The 13,926-nt window shown below is 40.7% G+C and overlaps 1 protein-coding gene across 1 annotated transcript in view; it reads right to left on the bottom strand.

The window, feature by feature from the left end:
• Positions 1–6,789: 6,789 nt before the first annotated feature.
• Positions 6,790–13,926, bottom strand: part of LOC109201362 (zinc finger protein 271-like) — an 8,344-nt gene continuing 1,207 nt past the window's right edge. The window contains exons 3-7 of the mRNA XM_025905186.1: positions 13,140–13,845; positions 8,860–9,093; positions 8,532–8,706; positions 8,238–8,345; positions 6,790–7,162 (exon numbers count right to left, since the gene is read on the bottom strand). Of these exons, the coding sequence (XP_025760971.1) occupies positions 6,790–7,162; positions 8,238–8,345; positions 8,532–8,706; positions 8,860–9,093; positions 13,140–13,845 (1,596 nt within the window). The remainder of the gene's footprint in view (positions 7,163–8,237; positions 8,346–8,531; positions 8,707–8,859; positions 9,094–13,139; positions 13,846–13,926) is intronic.

Genomic DNA, 13,926 nt, shown 5'->3' with positions numbered 1-13,926 from the left:
CCAAAGGGGCCTGAGTATTTATTTGTAACAGTATTTTTAACCTCCTTTAACCTTATTTATTTGTTTAACTGTCATGTTTGTTGTTATTTAATTAAACAAATTCCACTGAGAAATTCAAAAGTATTAATGTTTTTTTTTTTTTTTTAAGTGGCGGGGGGGGGGCACCATAAAGCATTTGTGCTTAGGGCACCCAAATGGCTAGCAACGGCCCTGTGTAATTCTGTGTGTGTCAGTTTCCATGGAAATAAATGGTGTGTTTAAGGCCAACTTAGTCTCTATGCCCTGAGCGCTGACCCACTCACTCACCTTATTCTTGTCTGTGAGCGGACTTTGGAGCAGAGTGACGCAGTTCCAGCAGACATTTCTGTGTTTCTGTATTAAAATCAGAATCTGAGCTTCAGATGAAACTATCTGTAATGAACTTTGATGTTAGATGAAGCTGAAAGTTACGACACTAACACTTAAGAGTCAGAGAGAGGGAGACAGTTGGTGGGCTGGGCCGGAGCCCTCCAATGTCTGCAAACCAAAAATGCATAAATTAATAAAGCTTGAGAGCAGCCAGTCTTTAAGAAATGAAACCAAAATATTTGTACCCATTTTTGCGAAGAGGTGAAATTTACAATTCTGTTTTATTATAGATGAATAATCTGGATTTATCAAAGAAACATATGTAATAACAGTCATTTGTTTTTGGACGTTACAGATTTTAATGAATATACACTGGATAAAAGATTTAGCATTAGTACTATGATCCATTTGACTTCATGTTTAAGACCATTCTGCACTTATTTGTAAGAGTCATTGGCGCTTTATATATAGGCTGTAATGCTCAGTTAAGAGTGTGCATGGAGATTTCTGGTCTCGGTGTCACAAAAATTATGGCAGAGAACAAACCAAGAAAAATCACTTTTGTTTGACAACATAAAAATACTGACATATTTAATTTTATTCTGTATCTGAAGTTGGGGTTTTTACTGTGTTTATGGTATTTTATTTATTTCCATTTATTTAATGTAAAGTGTGTTCAGACCGCTTGTCTGTGAAAGGTTCTTTATGAATAAGCGTTACTCACTAACTACTTACTGATGGCATTCAGTCAGGTTTCATTGCTGGTGATATAAATAGAGCACTTCACTTTAGTTTCAGGAGAAGTGAAAATGAATCTGTGTGAATGTGTTTCTGTTACCTCTCAATGAACTGTAAGAAAGTACTGGCATTTGTGAGTACAAGAAAACAATTATTAGAATACAATGTGTTAAATTTGCTTAAATGAGAGAGTCCAGTAGTAGATCAGAGGAACAGGGAAGGATTTGTCTGTGTGTTTTACTTTGGCTTAGCTGTAGGCCTGAGAGTGTGTGTAATTGTTTAGAGGGATAGGAATTTATGGACACTGGGGGTCTGCTGTCATAAAAGGAGACAGGAAGCTACAGTTGGGGGATGCTGATGCTAATGCTTGTACCTTTAATAAAAGTTTATAATTGTCATAACTTAGAAGTAGGTTTGCAGGAGACTCTCCATATGCTTATCTGTAAAAGTAAGACAACGAGAGTCCGATGGCCCTGTAGAAAAGCCTGTGTTAGTGTGAACTACATTACCCAGCAGCCTCTGGGCAGTGATGGGATTCATGGGACTTCTGAGCTAGATGGTCTTCGTTCGTTCCTGGGCTAAAGATTGTGGAGAGAGCTGCTGGGAAGCGAAGCAAATAGCCCATCCTGTATTTGTTGGGGATGGTGTGCGTCACATAAACGTGAGTTAATGTTCCATGCTTAAGATGTTTACCCTGCTACTTGTGTGTATTGGTTTTAGTTACCTTTAGCATATGTGCTAGTTAGCGATAGCTATGGCAGCCCAGTTATTTGATTGTTTGGGGCTTGTTACAGCTTTGTTTGTTCCCTCTGCCAATTTATGTGAATTTGTATACTGTAATATCACTGTATTACGTAGTGGCTAAGTAGGGGGCTGACTGTTTACTAAATGCATCAGTGTAAATAGGTCATCTCTTGTGTTGGAGTGCCCTCTTGTGGCACCTTCTGGGTAGTGCCTTAGTAAACGTGAACCCTGTAAGAAGTGGTATCAGACTGATTTGTAGTGGAGTAATTTGTTGCCAGTTTTCTTAATCTTTAATCTGTATTCATGTTGTAATGTATACCCTGTTCTTAATTATAGAAACCACACCATATCACCCCTCCACATCCTCCTACTGTATGCCATACCTCCCTGTACCATCCATCTGACCGCCAATAAACTCCACCTGTGGTAATCTAATCCCTGGATGTCAGCCTCTCCTTCTGACTGAGGATAGTTACTATTGCAGCACCACCCAGCATTAAACTGACGTACACCATTCTGTACAGGCCCAGTGGATGCAGAGTGAGGGTCTCAGTGCTTGTAATCTGTTAACTTTGTTTTGTATGTTTTCTTTTGTGTTATGACTACTGAGTCCGGTGCCGTGTCTGGATTCCCGAGGAATAAAAAGAACCGGGGTGAAACTGTTTCGTAACATAAGCCATGCCTTGATCAAGGATGCTGAACCAGGAGTATCCCCCCACGGTGTCAAGCAGGTCGTGTATCCAAGGTAGTGGGTGTCAGTCTGCAACCATTTTCTGGTTCAATAGACTATAGTCTATGCAAAGGAGTGAACCGTCTTTCTTTCGCATGCACCTGATGGGAGCAGCATAAGAGCACTTGGATCTTACTATCAGAGCGAACTTTCTCTGTGAAACTCTGTGAAAGTTTGTATCCTCTGCTGCTTCTCTTCAATTTGGGGTCCCAGAGGGTTCAGTTTTAGGCCTGCTTCTCTTCTTCCTATATCTGCTACCCTTTGGGTCTATTTTCAGGAATCATGGGATTTCTTTCCACTGTTATGCTGATGACTCCCAGACTTATTTCCCACTTAAAAAGATAAATGGCTTCTCAGTAGACCCTCTGCTCAGATGCCTTAATGAAATAAGGGCCTGGATGGCTTTGAACTCTTTACATTTTAATACACAGAAAACACAAGTGATGGTTTTTGGTGGCGATTCTTAGGCCACTACTTATTTGCTTTTAAATCTCATTAAGAGATTTAAAAACAAATAAGAGACCTCTTGGAGCTACTACAACCATATACACCTGCCCGTTCCCTTAGGTTCGGCAATCAGCAGCTCCTTAAGGTACCGAAAACTAAGTGTAAATTTAAAGGTGATCGTGCTTTTGCTGTAGCTGCTTCAAAGTTGTGGAATGATCTGCCCTTGCACATTAAACAGGTCTCTTCTCTTTCTGAGTTTAAAAGTCTTCTTAAAACATATTTATTCGCTGAAGCCTTTGGCACTGATTAAAGGGCCTGACTCAATTTGTTTTAAAATGTTTTCATTTATTTTAGTTATTTATTTGATTTTATCTTATTTTTAATTTACCTTACTTTACTTATGCTATTTGCATGTACAACACTTTGGAAACTCTGGTTTTATGTTAAAGTGCTTTATAAATAAAGGTGGTATGGTATGGTTATGGTAAATTTGATTCTTTTTACTGAATCGAGTTTTAATGAGTCACTCATCAAAGTGAATCGGGTTTTTTGAGTCATTTGAGTCACTGAGTCAGTTGTCCAGAGAGTGCAAAAAATGTACATTTTCACTCAAACTTAATTTGTTTCTCTTTTAATGTAAATCCTACTGCTAAGATGAGTGATTCTTAAAGAAAACAACTATTTTATATAGCAAAAAAGAGCAAAAGAATTTCTAAAGGGAACATTTCTTTTGTTTATTTTTATTTTATTAGTATTTTCCTTACATGTGGCAAATATATATTTTCTCATCTAAATGTCCACTGAGCTGTGAGCCAGGGGGCGGTAATGCGCCTTAACATTGGTTGCCAACCAAGAAGAAGAAGTAGTAGCTGCGAGCCAGGAGGGAGGGGGTGAGTGAGTGAGTGGCCGTCTCTCAATTCTCAAGTACGCGAGTACGTACTCGCGTTCTCGGTGAGTACGTACTTGCCGAGAACGCACGGGAGTACGTACCCGCCGAGAACGCGAGCACGGACTCGCGATATGTACAATTGGAACACCTGCGTACGTGATGATGTCACATGTCCGGAGTTTTTACTGCCGTCCCCTCTTAATTTAACTGTGAGTAACATGTTATGAAGCTTAACTGTAATCACAGCCAAACCGGTTTACTCAGGAACAAATAAAACACTGAAATAAACCAAACATTAACATTTAGAAGTGATCTAAGTGACTTATATATCATTTTTAACCTCAGTAGTGAAATCTCTAACAATAAAAATAGTGTACATGTACATACGTGTACATACCTTAATAAAAACTAGCAGGTGAGATGTTAGAACGCTTTTATTTCTATTTTAGTGGACACTCAATACTATAGACAGCTGCTGGGGTTTCTTTAACCTGAGTAGTGAGAAGACCGCGAGCGGGGGGGGGGGGGGGGGGTTGAAAACGATGTGCCGGGAGTCCGCTGTTGAGTTTTGGACGAAATGCATTCTGGGATATTTAGCTGTACCAAATCCACACCGATGCATGCTCGATAAAACGGGCGGAGCGAGAACACATCCGGGACTTTTTCGCGTTCTCGGCTTGATGCGTACTTCGAATTGGAACAGTACTTGGTCTCCGACTGATGACGTATCACGTGTACACGAGAACGCAAGTACGCACAAGTACGCATATTGAGAAACGCCCAGTGATTCGTTCGCTCTATGATTCAGCACAGGAGGGAGGGGGTGAGCGAGTCATGAGTGATTCGCTCGCTCTATGATTCAGCACAGGAGGGAGGGGGTTAGTGAGTCATGAGTGATTTGCTTACACTACGATTCAGCACAGGAGGGAGGGGGTTAGTGAGTCCTGAGTACGCTATGATTCAGCACAGGAGGGAGGGGGTGAGCGAGTCCTGAGTGATTTGCTTACACTACAATTCAGCACAGGAGGGAGGGGGTTAGTGAGTCCTGAGTGATTTGCTTACACTACGATTCAGCACAGGAGGGAGGGGGTTAGTGAGTCATGAGTGATTTGCTTACGCTACGATTCAGCACAGGAGGGAGTGGGTTAGTGAGTCATGAGTGATTTGCTTACGCTACGATTCAGCACAGGAGGGAGGGGGTTAGTGAGTCATGAGTGATTTGCTTACGCTACGATTCAGCACAGGAGGGAGGGGGTTAGTGAGTCATGAGTGATTTGCTTACGCTACGATTCAGCACAGGAGGGAGGGGGTTAGTGAGTCATGAGTGATTTGCTTACGCTACGATTCAGCACAGGAGGGAGGGGGTTAGTGAGTCCTGAGTGATTTGCTTACGCTACGATTCAGCACAGGAGGGAGGGGGTTAGTGAGTCCTGAGTGATTTGCTTACGCTACGATTCAGCACAGGAGCGAGGGGGTTAGTGAGTCATGAGTGATTTGCTTACACTACGATTCAGCACAGGAGGGAGTGGGTGAGTAGCTCAAATGTGCTGTTAGCATGTTAGCAGAGCGATGCTACTGTGAACCGAGGAGCTATTGTCTTGATGTGAGCTTCTACTCAGGGTTTTTTCTTCCAGTTCAGAGCAGAAATGTTTTTGTTAAGATACTCAATGTTGTGTTTTTCTTCACAATTTGAATTATAAGCTAGATATATTTCTACTAATGAAATTAGTTTGCTAACAGCAACAGGGATGAGTCAGTGAGTCAGTTGCGCTTGTGAATCATGATTCACGAGTCAGTAAAGTGATTCTCGATTATTGAACGATTCGTTCATGATTCGCCCATCACTAGGGCTGCCACAAACGATTATTTTGATAGTCGACTAGTCACCGATTATTTTTGCGATTAGTCGACTAATCGGATCATGCATCCATTGGACGTAAAACGTACAGCTTATTGCACCAGCAGCATCTGCTCTTATATAACATTAGCTTACAGTTTTAAGTGTTTAGGGTATGTGCTAACTAAAAATAAAGACAAGATGATAGTTTATTAAATTTAATGAGATTTACAGATTGTTTTGGTAAAGTTTAATAAACTCCTTGCTATCTAAAATATAACGGGACACCGGAGTATATTCTCGAACATCTCACACTTCTGATAATCAGTTGTCTGCTTGACGTTTATTCGGCCGTGTATAAACTATAACTTTAATCTCAGCCAAACCGATTTACTCAGGAACAAATAAAATACTAAAAAAAAGGCCAAACAATAACATTTTTAAGTTATCTAACTGACTTATATATGTTTAACCTGAGTAGCGAAAGACGGTGGTGGGTTTGAAAACGATTTGCCGGGAGTCCGGTGTTCTCATAGGCTCTAGTGAGCCTTGCCCCCGGCTAGCTATCGAGCTAGTGGGTAACAGACGTCTCCGAAAACGTCAGAGCGCTTTTGAAAATATGCGGTGTCTTGATAAACTGAGCAGATATTTGAGGTTTACACAGCTACATTCTCGCCTGAAAATATGTTAAACGTTTATTTTGTGACCCAGAAAGATTAATAAGAGTAATATTAAAACTAACTAGCTGCCGCCATTGTTGAAAACTGAGCAGGGCCGCGCTATGAATTCTGGGACACTGCTTCTTCTTCTTCTTCGGAGTGTAACGGCAGCTGGCATCCTTGTACATGCAGTGCTGCCATCTTCTGTTTCAGTCCGTTATTACACTCTTAAATCCTACTACTTATTCCTGCGTCTTTTGTGATCTTACAAAGCTTCAAACGACGCGTCGACTATTAAATCAGTCGTCGACGATTTTGATAGTCGACGTAATCGTGACTAGTCGACTAATCGTGGCAGCCCTACCCATCACTAGTATGGTATGCTATGGTATGGTATTCATCCTTTCATCAGGATGTCTTGCACGTATTCTTTAACCTCCCGTAGCAGCAGCTTAGGTATGGAAGTATATGCTCTCTGCACTGGTATGTCATCCTTTAGGTTTATCACCATTTTCAGATCAGCATTACAACCAATATCATTCCCATCCCACGCAAAGACCCTGCACTCATCAAACAACATTCTCTGGACAATCTCTTTTTGTTCCTCCTCTAAATGATCAAGATTCACTGGCGGATACCACGACATTGGGAGAGGTCCAGCTGACTCCACCATTATCTCACGAACTGTTATTGCAGGTGGGCACTCGTTTGAGGCCTCGACCTCCACAATACGTTCAACCGGCTGTAAGGTGCCCAGGGCCAGGGCTGGACTGGGACAAAAAATCGGCCCGGGCATTTTGACTAGAGACCGGCCCACCGGGTATTATAGGAAAAACCATAACGCCTTGAATGAAAACAAACGCTGTTGTCACAGTGATGTACACTGTCTTGTTGGTATATATGTATCAGTCTAATAAACTTAAACCTTCACCATCCTCCCTATTCTGGTATTCTAAACAGTACCCGAAAGTAGACTGCTTGGTCGAGTTAACCTCCTGAACTATCTACAACACATGGTGAAAACCTGAAATTAAGACAGAGAAGACTAGAGGTGAGACATGATCATTACTGATGACAGATTTAGATATATTTTCATAAACCATTCATTTGCCACATCAATAAACAGCATGGTAGGACAAAATATTTTTTCTAACATGGCAACCTTTTAAAAGTGAAAGGAGATAGAAAGACAGATGAGAAAGAAAAACTTAATTGACTTTTTGATGGCATTTTACACACAGTACTGGTACAGTATCTAGAAAATGTGGGAAAATGCTGGCATCATATACAGTACTTAGCTACTTCTGAAGAAATTATGATGGGACCCTAAAAAAATACTATGTACAATAATGGATTTCTATACATTTTACATCAGATGAAAACGTTTGTTGTAAGATTCAGAGCGATAAACAAACATGAGAGAAAAGCCGATCAGCTGATCACTGATCAGTTTCATGACTGAAGTAGAAACAGGAGAGGGAGGGGGAGAGAATGAGAGAAGAGGCAGCTGTGCAGCAAAGACACAGAATAACTCCACCTTTGTGTCTTTTTCATTGTAGCTGAAGTCCGGGAAAAACTGAGTTCCTTTTTACCTCAATACTAAACGCGCAATATTTTCTCTGTATACGAGACGATTCCGTTTTTTACGGGATGGTTGGAAACTCTAATAACTAACCTTATAAATAAGATAAAACAAGTTCAACATCAATAATATCATAGCACCCGCCCAGCAGTATAGAAACGAGTTTTGGTAATTGACTGTAAAAAGTCAGCATAACGAAAATAAACTCCACCTAAACTTGGTTTATATCTGACCCAGATAGACTGCAGGTCATAACTTCTTACCTGAAGTTCAGTTCACCACCTCGGGTCTCTTCTCCTTCTGCCTTTCCATCATCCACCTGCCAGCGTGTTGCATCTGCTGGCCTCAACCACTTGCTAATGTTACTGAATCTGTAGAAGCTCCGCAATACCCACCACCAAACAATTGAGTTATTTTTACACATCTCCCTTCATCTGGCCAATCCACCGTCTTTCAGTGTTTATACCATTACGGAAAAAAAACGAAGAAAAAAACCCCCCATTGGCCCATAAAAACGAAAAATCACCATCGGCCCACCGGGCAAATGCCCGGTATGCCCGATGGCCAGTCCAGCTATGCCCAGGGCCGTCTTCCTTGTCAAGGTGATATCATGTTTGGTGTCATTACTCAGAGCAATGATGATGTACGGCTTAGGATTCTGTATTTCAACTAACCCCGTCAAGACATCGAACTGCTCTAGGGCCTGGTTACCCTCATCAGCCTCAAACAGCACTAAACAATCAAGCGGATTCATGGTTGATGGAACGGGGCACTTTAACCAGGATACCTGTTCAGCATGGATAATCACATCCCTTTCAACTGTCCTCAAGCACCCTTGTGTAATGTTTGGCTCTACTGTCTGGATGAAGCTTACGACCACCTCACCTTTCTCAGGGGGAAGACAGATGGCATTACACAGCAAGGTAACAAGAGTAGGTATCAACTGCTCTAGTTGCCCCTCAATGATCTGTTCCAAGACATTGAAACCGATCAATGGTTTGTCCATAGGCAAGGTACTGACGAGGACCGGAGTACTGACAGAGAGGGTGGGGTCTTCACCACCCGGTAAGTTGATCATGATGGGTACCCAGCCATCAAATGATGTGGTTTCCCTGTTGACTGCGCAATCTTTCAACTCATCAATTTCAAATTCAAATTCAAATTTTATTTGTCACACACACACAACCATACACAGTAAGACATGGGGTGAAATGCTTGTAGCTGTGCAATGCCCGACCATTAAATGACAGTGGTTTTACAGTATTTACAATTTACAGGTTTACAATTTACAGGTTACTACAAAAATTTACAGATTAACTTAGAAATTTACAGTAAAAAAAATGTGCAAATAGCAGAAAGAGATTATAAAGATTATAAATTATAGGAAGTGTGCATAAAGAAAACCAGAGTGCGTGTGGTGATGTGATGTGTGTGAGAGTTCAGTCTCATAGTGATGTGATATGTGTGGGAGAGTCCAGTCCTACACCTGGTTGAGGGCCCGAATAGCCTGGGGGTAGAAGCTCCTCCTCATTCTCTCTGTTTTGGCCTTAAGGGAGTGGAAGCGCTTCCCACACCTTCCTCGATGATTTCAGACAGAGGTCGCATGACTAAGTCAGGCAAGTATCAGTCTTTCCAATATTTACTTATGATGCAAACTTGAGCACGTGTCAAGTAGTGCTTTCACTGCTAAGCCATTCAAATTGCAATGTATGAGAGCTTTCTTACCGATTAGCTTAGCAACTGCCCCACGTTTAGTGCGGCGTGCCATAACACCAGACGTAGTGAGTGCCTCACCCCGCTGCTGGTTAACTACTTCTGATGTGACTGGCGAGGGGAGACTTGGTTTGCTACTGTTAAGGTTAGGTTGGGTCCCATGTGAAGTTGTTAAGAAGAGGAAATTTTAGGAGTGACAGCAGTGTTTTGAGTTGTGAGAGATTTGCGACGTTTAACGCAAATCTTGTGTAGTTAGTGTGTAGTGTAGTCAATAGTTTTGTTGTGCATGTCAGAACAATGACGCGACTGCTAAATGTTACAGGAGTGATACATCTCCTGTTGTCAGGCCTGCAGGTATCAGGCTTTTGATGTTCTCGTTTATCTCATAGTGGACAGAAATTATGTTTTGGAGAGGCACAAATAATTTGTGTGGCATCAGGTTTGATGCAGAAAAGCTGATTGTTCTGTGAATAGTTTGAAATGTTTGTTTAAAAAAATGCCTAAGCAGTATTTTTAGGTAAACCGCTGCAAAAATCTTTGTTTTTTGCAATACTCAGTAACATTTTTGAAGAACTATATAATTACTGCCCAGCATTGGTCTTTATATATTGTATTTTACAGAGAGAGTTACAAAGTTTCAAAGTGGTGCTCCATGAGAGTCCTGTAGACGAGCAGGGAGTAGAACGCAACTCCAAACCGCTATTGCAATGCAGGAACATCTGCTTTATTGGAATGTGTGAGATGTTAACCACAATGGCTCTTAAACACACTGTCTGAAAACTTCATGCCAACAGCACGTTTTTTTAAGAAAAATCAAACAGATTTTCCTTGAAGATATTTTTTAGAGTTTTTAATGAGCTGCAGGATCCTTGTTCAGTGTGAGTGGAGAACAGCCAAGTCTCCTCCTGTGATAAACCTCCACATGTACCACTGAAAACAGTTAGTTTGAATCTGAAATCATGGCTCAAACTACTTGTTCTGAGACCATTTCTTTATTTTTCACACCAAACTGTTTAATAAGATAAACTCTACACAGACTTCATCAAATATAACTAACACTTTAACATTATCAGGATTTCATAATACAAACTTCAAATCAACAAGAAAACAGCTGCAAACATGTGGATCAAAATTCATTAAAAAACAACATGTGGACTTCAAGGACTAAATACACTAAAGTGAAAGGAGGAGCAAAAAATAGAGGTTTAACAGAATTTGAATTAAGTAAAAGTAGTCACCTGTGATCTTTAAAATGGTCCAGATGTGTGCTGCTGTTTTTAACTTTTAACATTTCTTTGCTGCCACTGTGAATAAGATTGTGGTCTTTGCCTAATTGAACAAAGGTTACACTGACTCACTGCTTCTTCTTCTGGTACAAACTGGTATTATATGGAAGTACAGCCCAAAACCAGTTTAGCTTGAGTTTCTTTTTTCTGAACATAAAGTCACAGCAGGTGTTTTTTCAAAGCTGGTGGACAGATTTAGTTCATTTTGGAGGTTTTAACAGCAACTGCTGTGAAATTATTTGCAGTTTTGGGAGAAAATGATTTAAGAGAAGATTTTACAACAGCAAAAGATTAAATATGAAAGAAGAATTGAAATTTGACTGAGGTAACACATAAAATGAATACATTAAAAAAAGAAGTTAATTTTGGAAACACTAAGAAAGTTCAAATGAAAGAAATTGAAATATATATCCATATCTGCAATTCTGATACATTATTAGTTTGGTAAAAAAGACATTCCTATAACTTTAATAATACAGTAACAAGTACAACTACTAAACACTACTGTGTCCTAAGGAAACAAAGATTAAAATGTAACAGGGATAACATTTTAGAGAATTAAAATCCATCAAAGGAAAAAAACATAAACTTGATATGCATATCTATACATGCAGCTTCCTAAATGTAACATTCAGGATTATTCACTGCAGGTCCAGAAATCAGAGCTACCTCATCAGATCCAAGTGTGACATCAGCTGACACTCTTTACAGGAGATTCCATCTGAACTCTGTGGAGCCTGATCTCAAGGTTTTTAAGTCTGACCCTGAAACCAGAAGAGGATCTTTCTCTCTCTTCTGATTCATTGTGATCCAGTGATTTCAGTCCTGCATGATCAGGCTGATGATTGCACAGAGCAGATAATGAAGTGAATGTTTTTGCACATTGGTAACAGTGAAACAGTTTATTTACAGTGTGGGATCGTTTGTGTTCGGAGTATGAACTGAGATTCCTGAAGCTCTTGTCACACTGGTCACAGCTGACGTTCACTTCCATGTGTGTACGCTTATGTTTGTTATGATGACCTGATTGTGAGAAGCTTTTGTCACAGTGTCTGCACTTGTATGGTGTCTCTCCTGTGTGGATTCCCTTATGCTTTTTCTTTAAGCTCACGTGCAGTGGTGAAGGATGACCCACACTGGTCACAGATGTGCTTTTTGACCCCACTGTGGAAGAGGTCATGTATTTTTAATGTACTTGGTGTGTGGAAGCCTCTCCCACATTCTTTGCAGTAGTTCATTTTGTCTCCAGTGTGTCTACGCTGATGTGGTTTTAGGTCCCGTTCATGATTGGAGGTTTTTCCACAAAGGTCACAGAGAAACTCTTTCCCACCACCACAGTGACGACAGGGTTGAGAACTGGATCACTCTGCGTTGCTCTGCTTCTAAACAAAGTCAGTGTAAGTCAGGGAATTCCTTCAACATTTTTATCCTGAACGTCGCCTGAAATAAAGAGCATCTCTGCCAACGTCCAATTACGTTTTACTGTTTACAGTATAACACTGAGCTTCCTGGGCGAAAATGAGTCTTTATTTTTCCAAACAGTTCATTCATTATAACTCCATAATTTTACTGATTAGACTTGTTCGAAACAATCAGGTTAAAATTACAAGATAAAAATAAATACATCCTCACAGTAACTGCACTTCTAGAGTTACTTTCTGGTGTGGATCTGTTGGTGTTTATTCAGCTGATATGGAGATTTAAAAGTCTTCTCACACAGGTCACATTTATAAGGTCTCTCCTCAGTGTGGCTAAACATGTGTTGTTGTAACTGTGCATCTGTTATAAATGGTTTCCCACACTGATCACAGCAGGAAACATCAATTCAAATGTGAATCTGCAGGTGAATATTTCGGTAGTGTTTGTCACTGAACCTTTTTCCACAAAAGTCACAGCTGTACGCCTTAATTCCAGAGTGGGTAACTAGATGCCTCTGTAAGCTGCTATTTTGAGCAAAAGTCTTACCACACAACTCACAGCTGTGTGCTTCAACTCCACAGTGCATGATATGGTGTAATTTTAAGCCTTTACGATGGGTAAAAGACTTTCCACACAAGTGAGAGTTTTACGCTTTAAATCCACTGTGGAAGAGTTGGTGTCTTTTTAAGTCTCCAGCCTGGGTAAAAGACTTTCCACACAAGTCACAGCTGTAAGGTTTAACTTCACTGTGGATGAGTTGGTGTGTCTTTAAGGTTTTAGCCAGGGTAAAAGACTTTCCACACAAGTCACAGCTGTAAGGTTTAACTCCACTGTGGAAGAGTTGGTGTCTTTTTAAGTCTCCAGCCTGGGTAAAAGATTTTTCACACAAGTCACAGCTGTAAGGTTTAAATGCGCTGTGGAAGAGTTGGTGTCTTTTTAAGTGTCCAGCCTGGGTAAAAGACTTTCCACACAAGTGACAGTTGTACGCTTTAAATCCACTGTGGAAGAGTTGGTGTCTTTTTAAGTCTCCAGCCTGGGTAAAAGACTTTCCACACAACTCACAGCTGAAAGGTTTAACTCCATTGTGGATGAGTTGGTGTCTTTTTAAGGTTTTAGCCAGGGTAAAAGACTTTCCACACAAGTCACAGCTGTGCGCTTTAACTCCACTATGGAAGAGTTGGTGTCTTTTTAAGTCTCCAGCCTGGGTAAAAGACTTTCCACACAACTCACAGCTGTAAGGTTTAAATCCGCTGTGGAAGAGTTGGTGTCTTTTTAAGTGCCCAGCCTGGGTAAAAGACTTTCCACACAAGTCACAGCTGTACGCTTTAACTCCACTGTGGAAGAGTTGGTGTCTTTTTAAGTCTCCAGCCTGGGTAAAAGACTTTCCACACAACTCACAGCTGTAAGGTTTAAATCCGCTGTGGATGAGTTGGTGTGTTTTTAAGTTTCCAGCCTGGGTAAAAGACTTTCCACACAAGTCACAGCTGTACGCTTTAAATCCACTGTGGAAGAGTTGGTGTCTTTTTAAGTGTCC

Source organism: Oreochromis niloticus, linkage group LG3 (genome assembly GCF_001858045.2).
Source record: "Oreochromis niloticus isolate F11D_XX linkage group LG3, O_niloticus_UMD_NMBU, whole genome shotgun sequence".
Taxonomy (NCBI): domain Eukaryota; kingdom Metazoa; phylum Chordata; class Actinopteri; order Cichliformes; family Cichlidae; genus Oreochromis; species Oreochromis niloticus.
The sequence above is the reverse complement of the archived record's forward strand: the minus strand, read 5'-3'. Positions and strand labels throughout refer to the sequence as shown.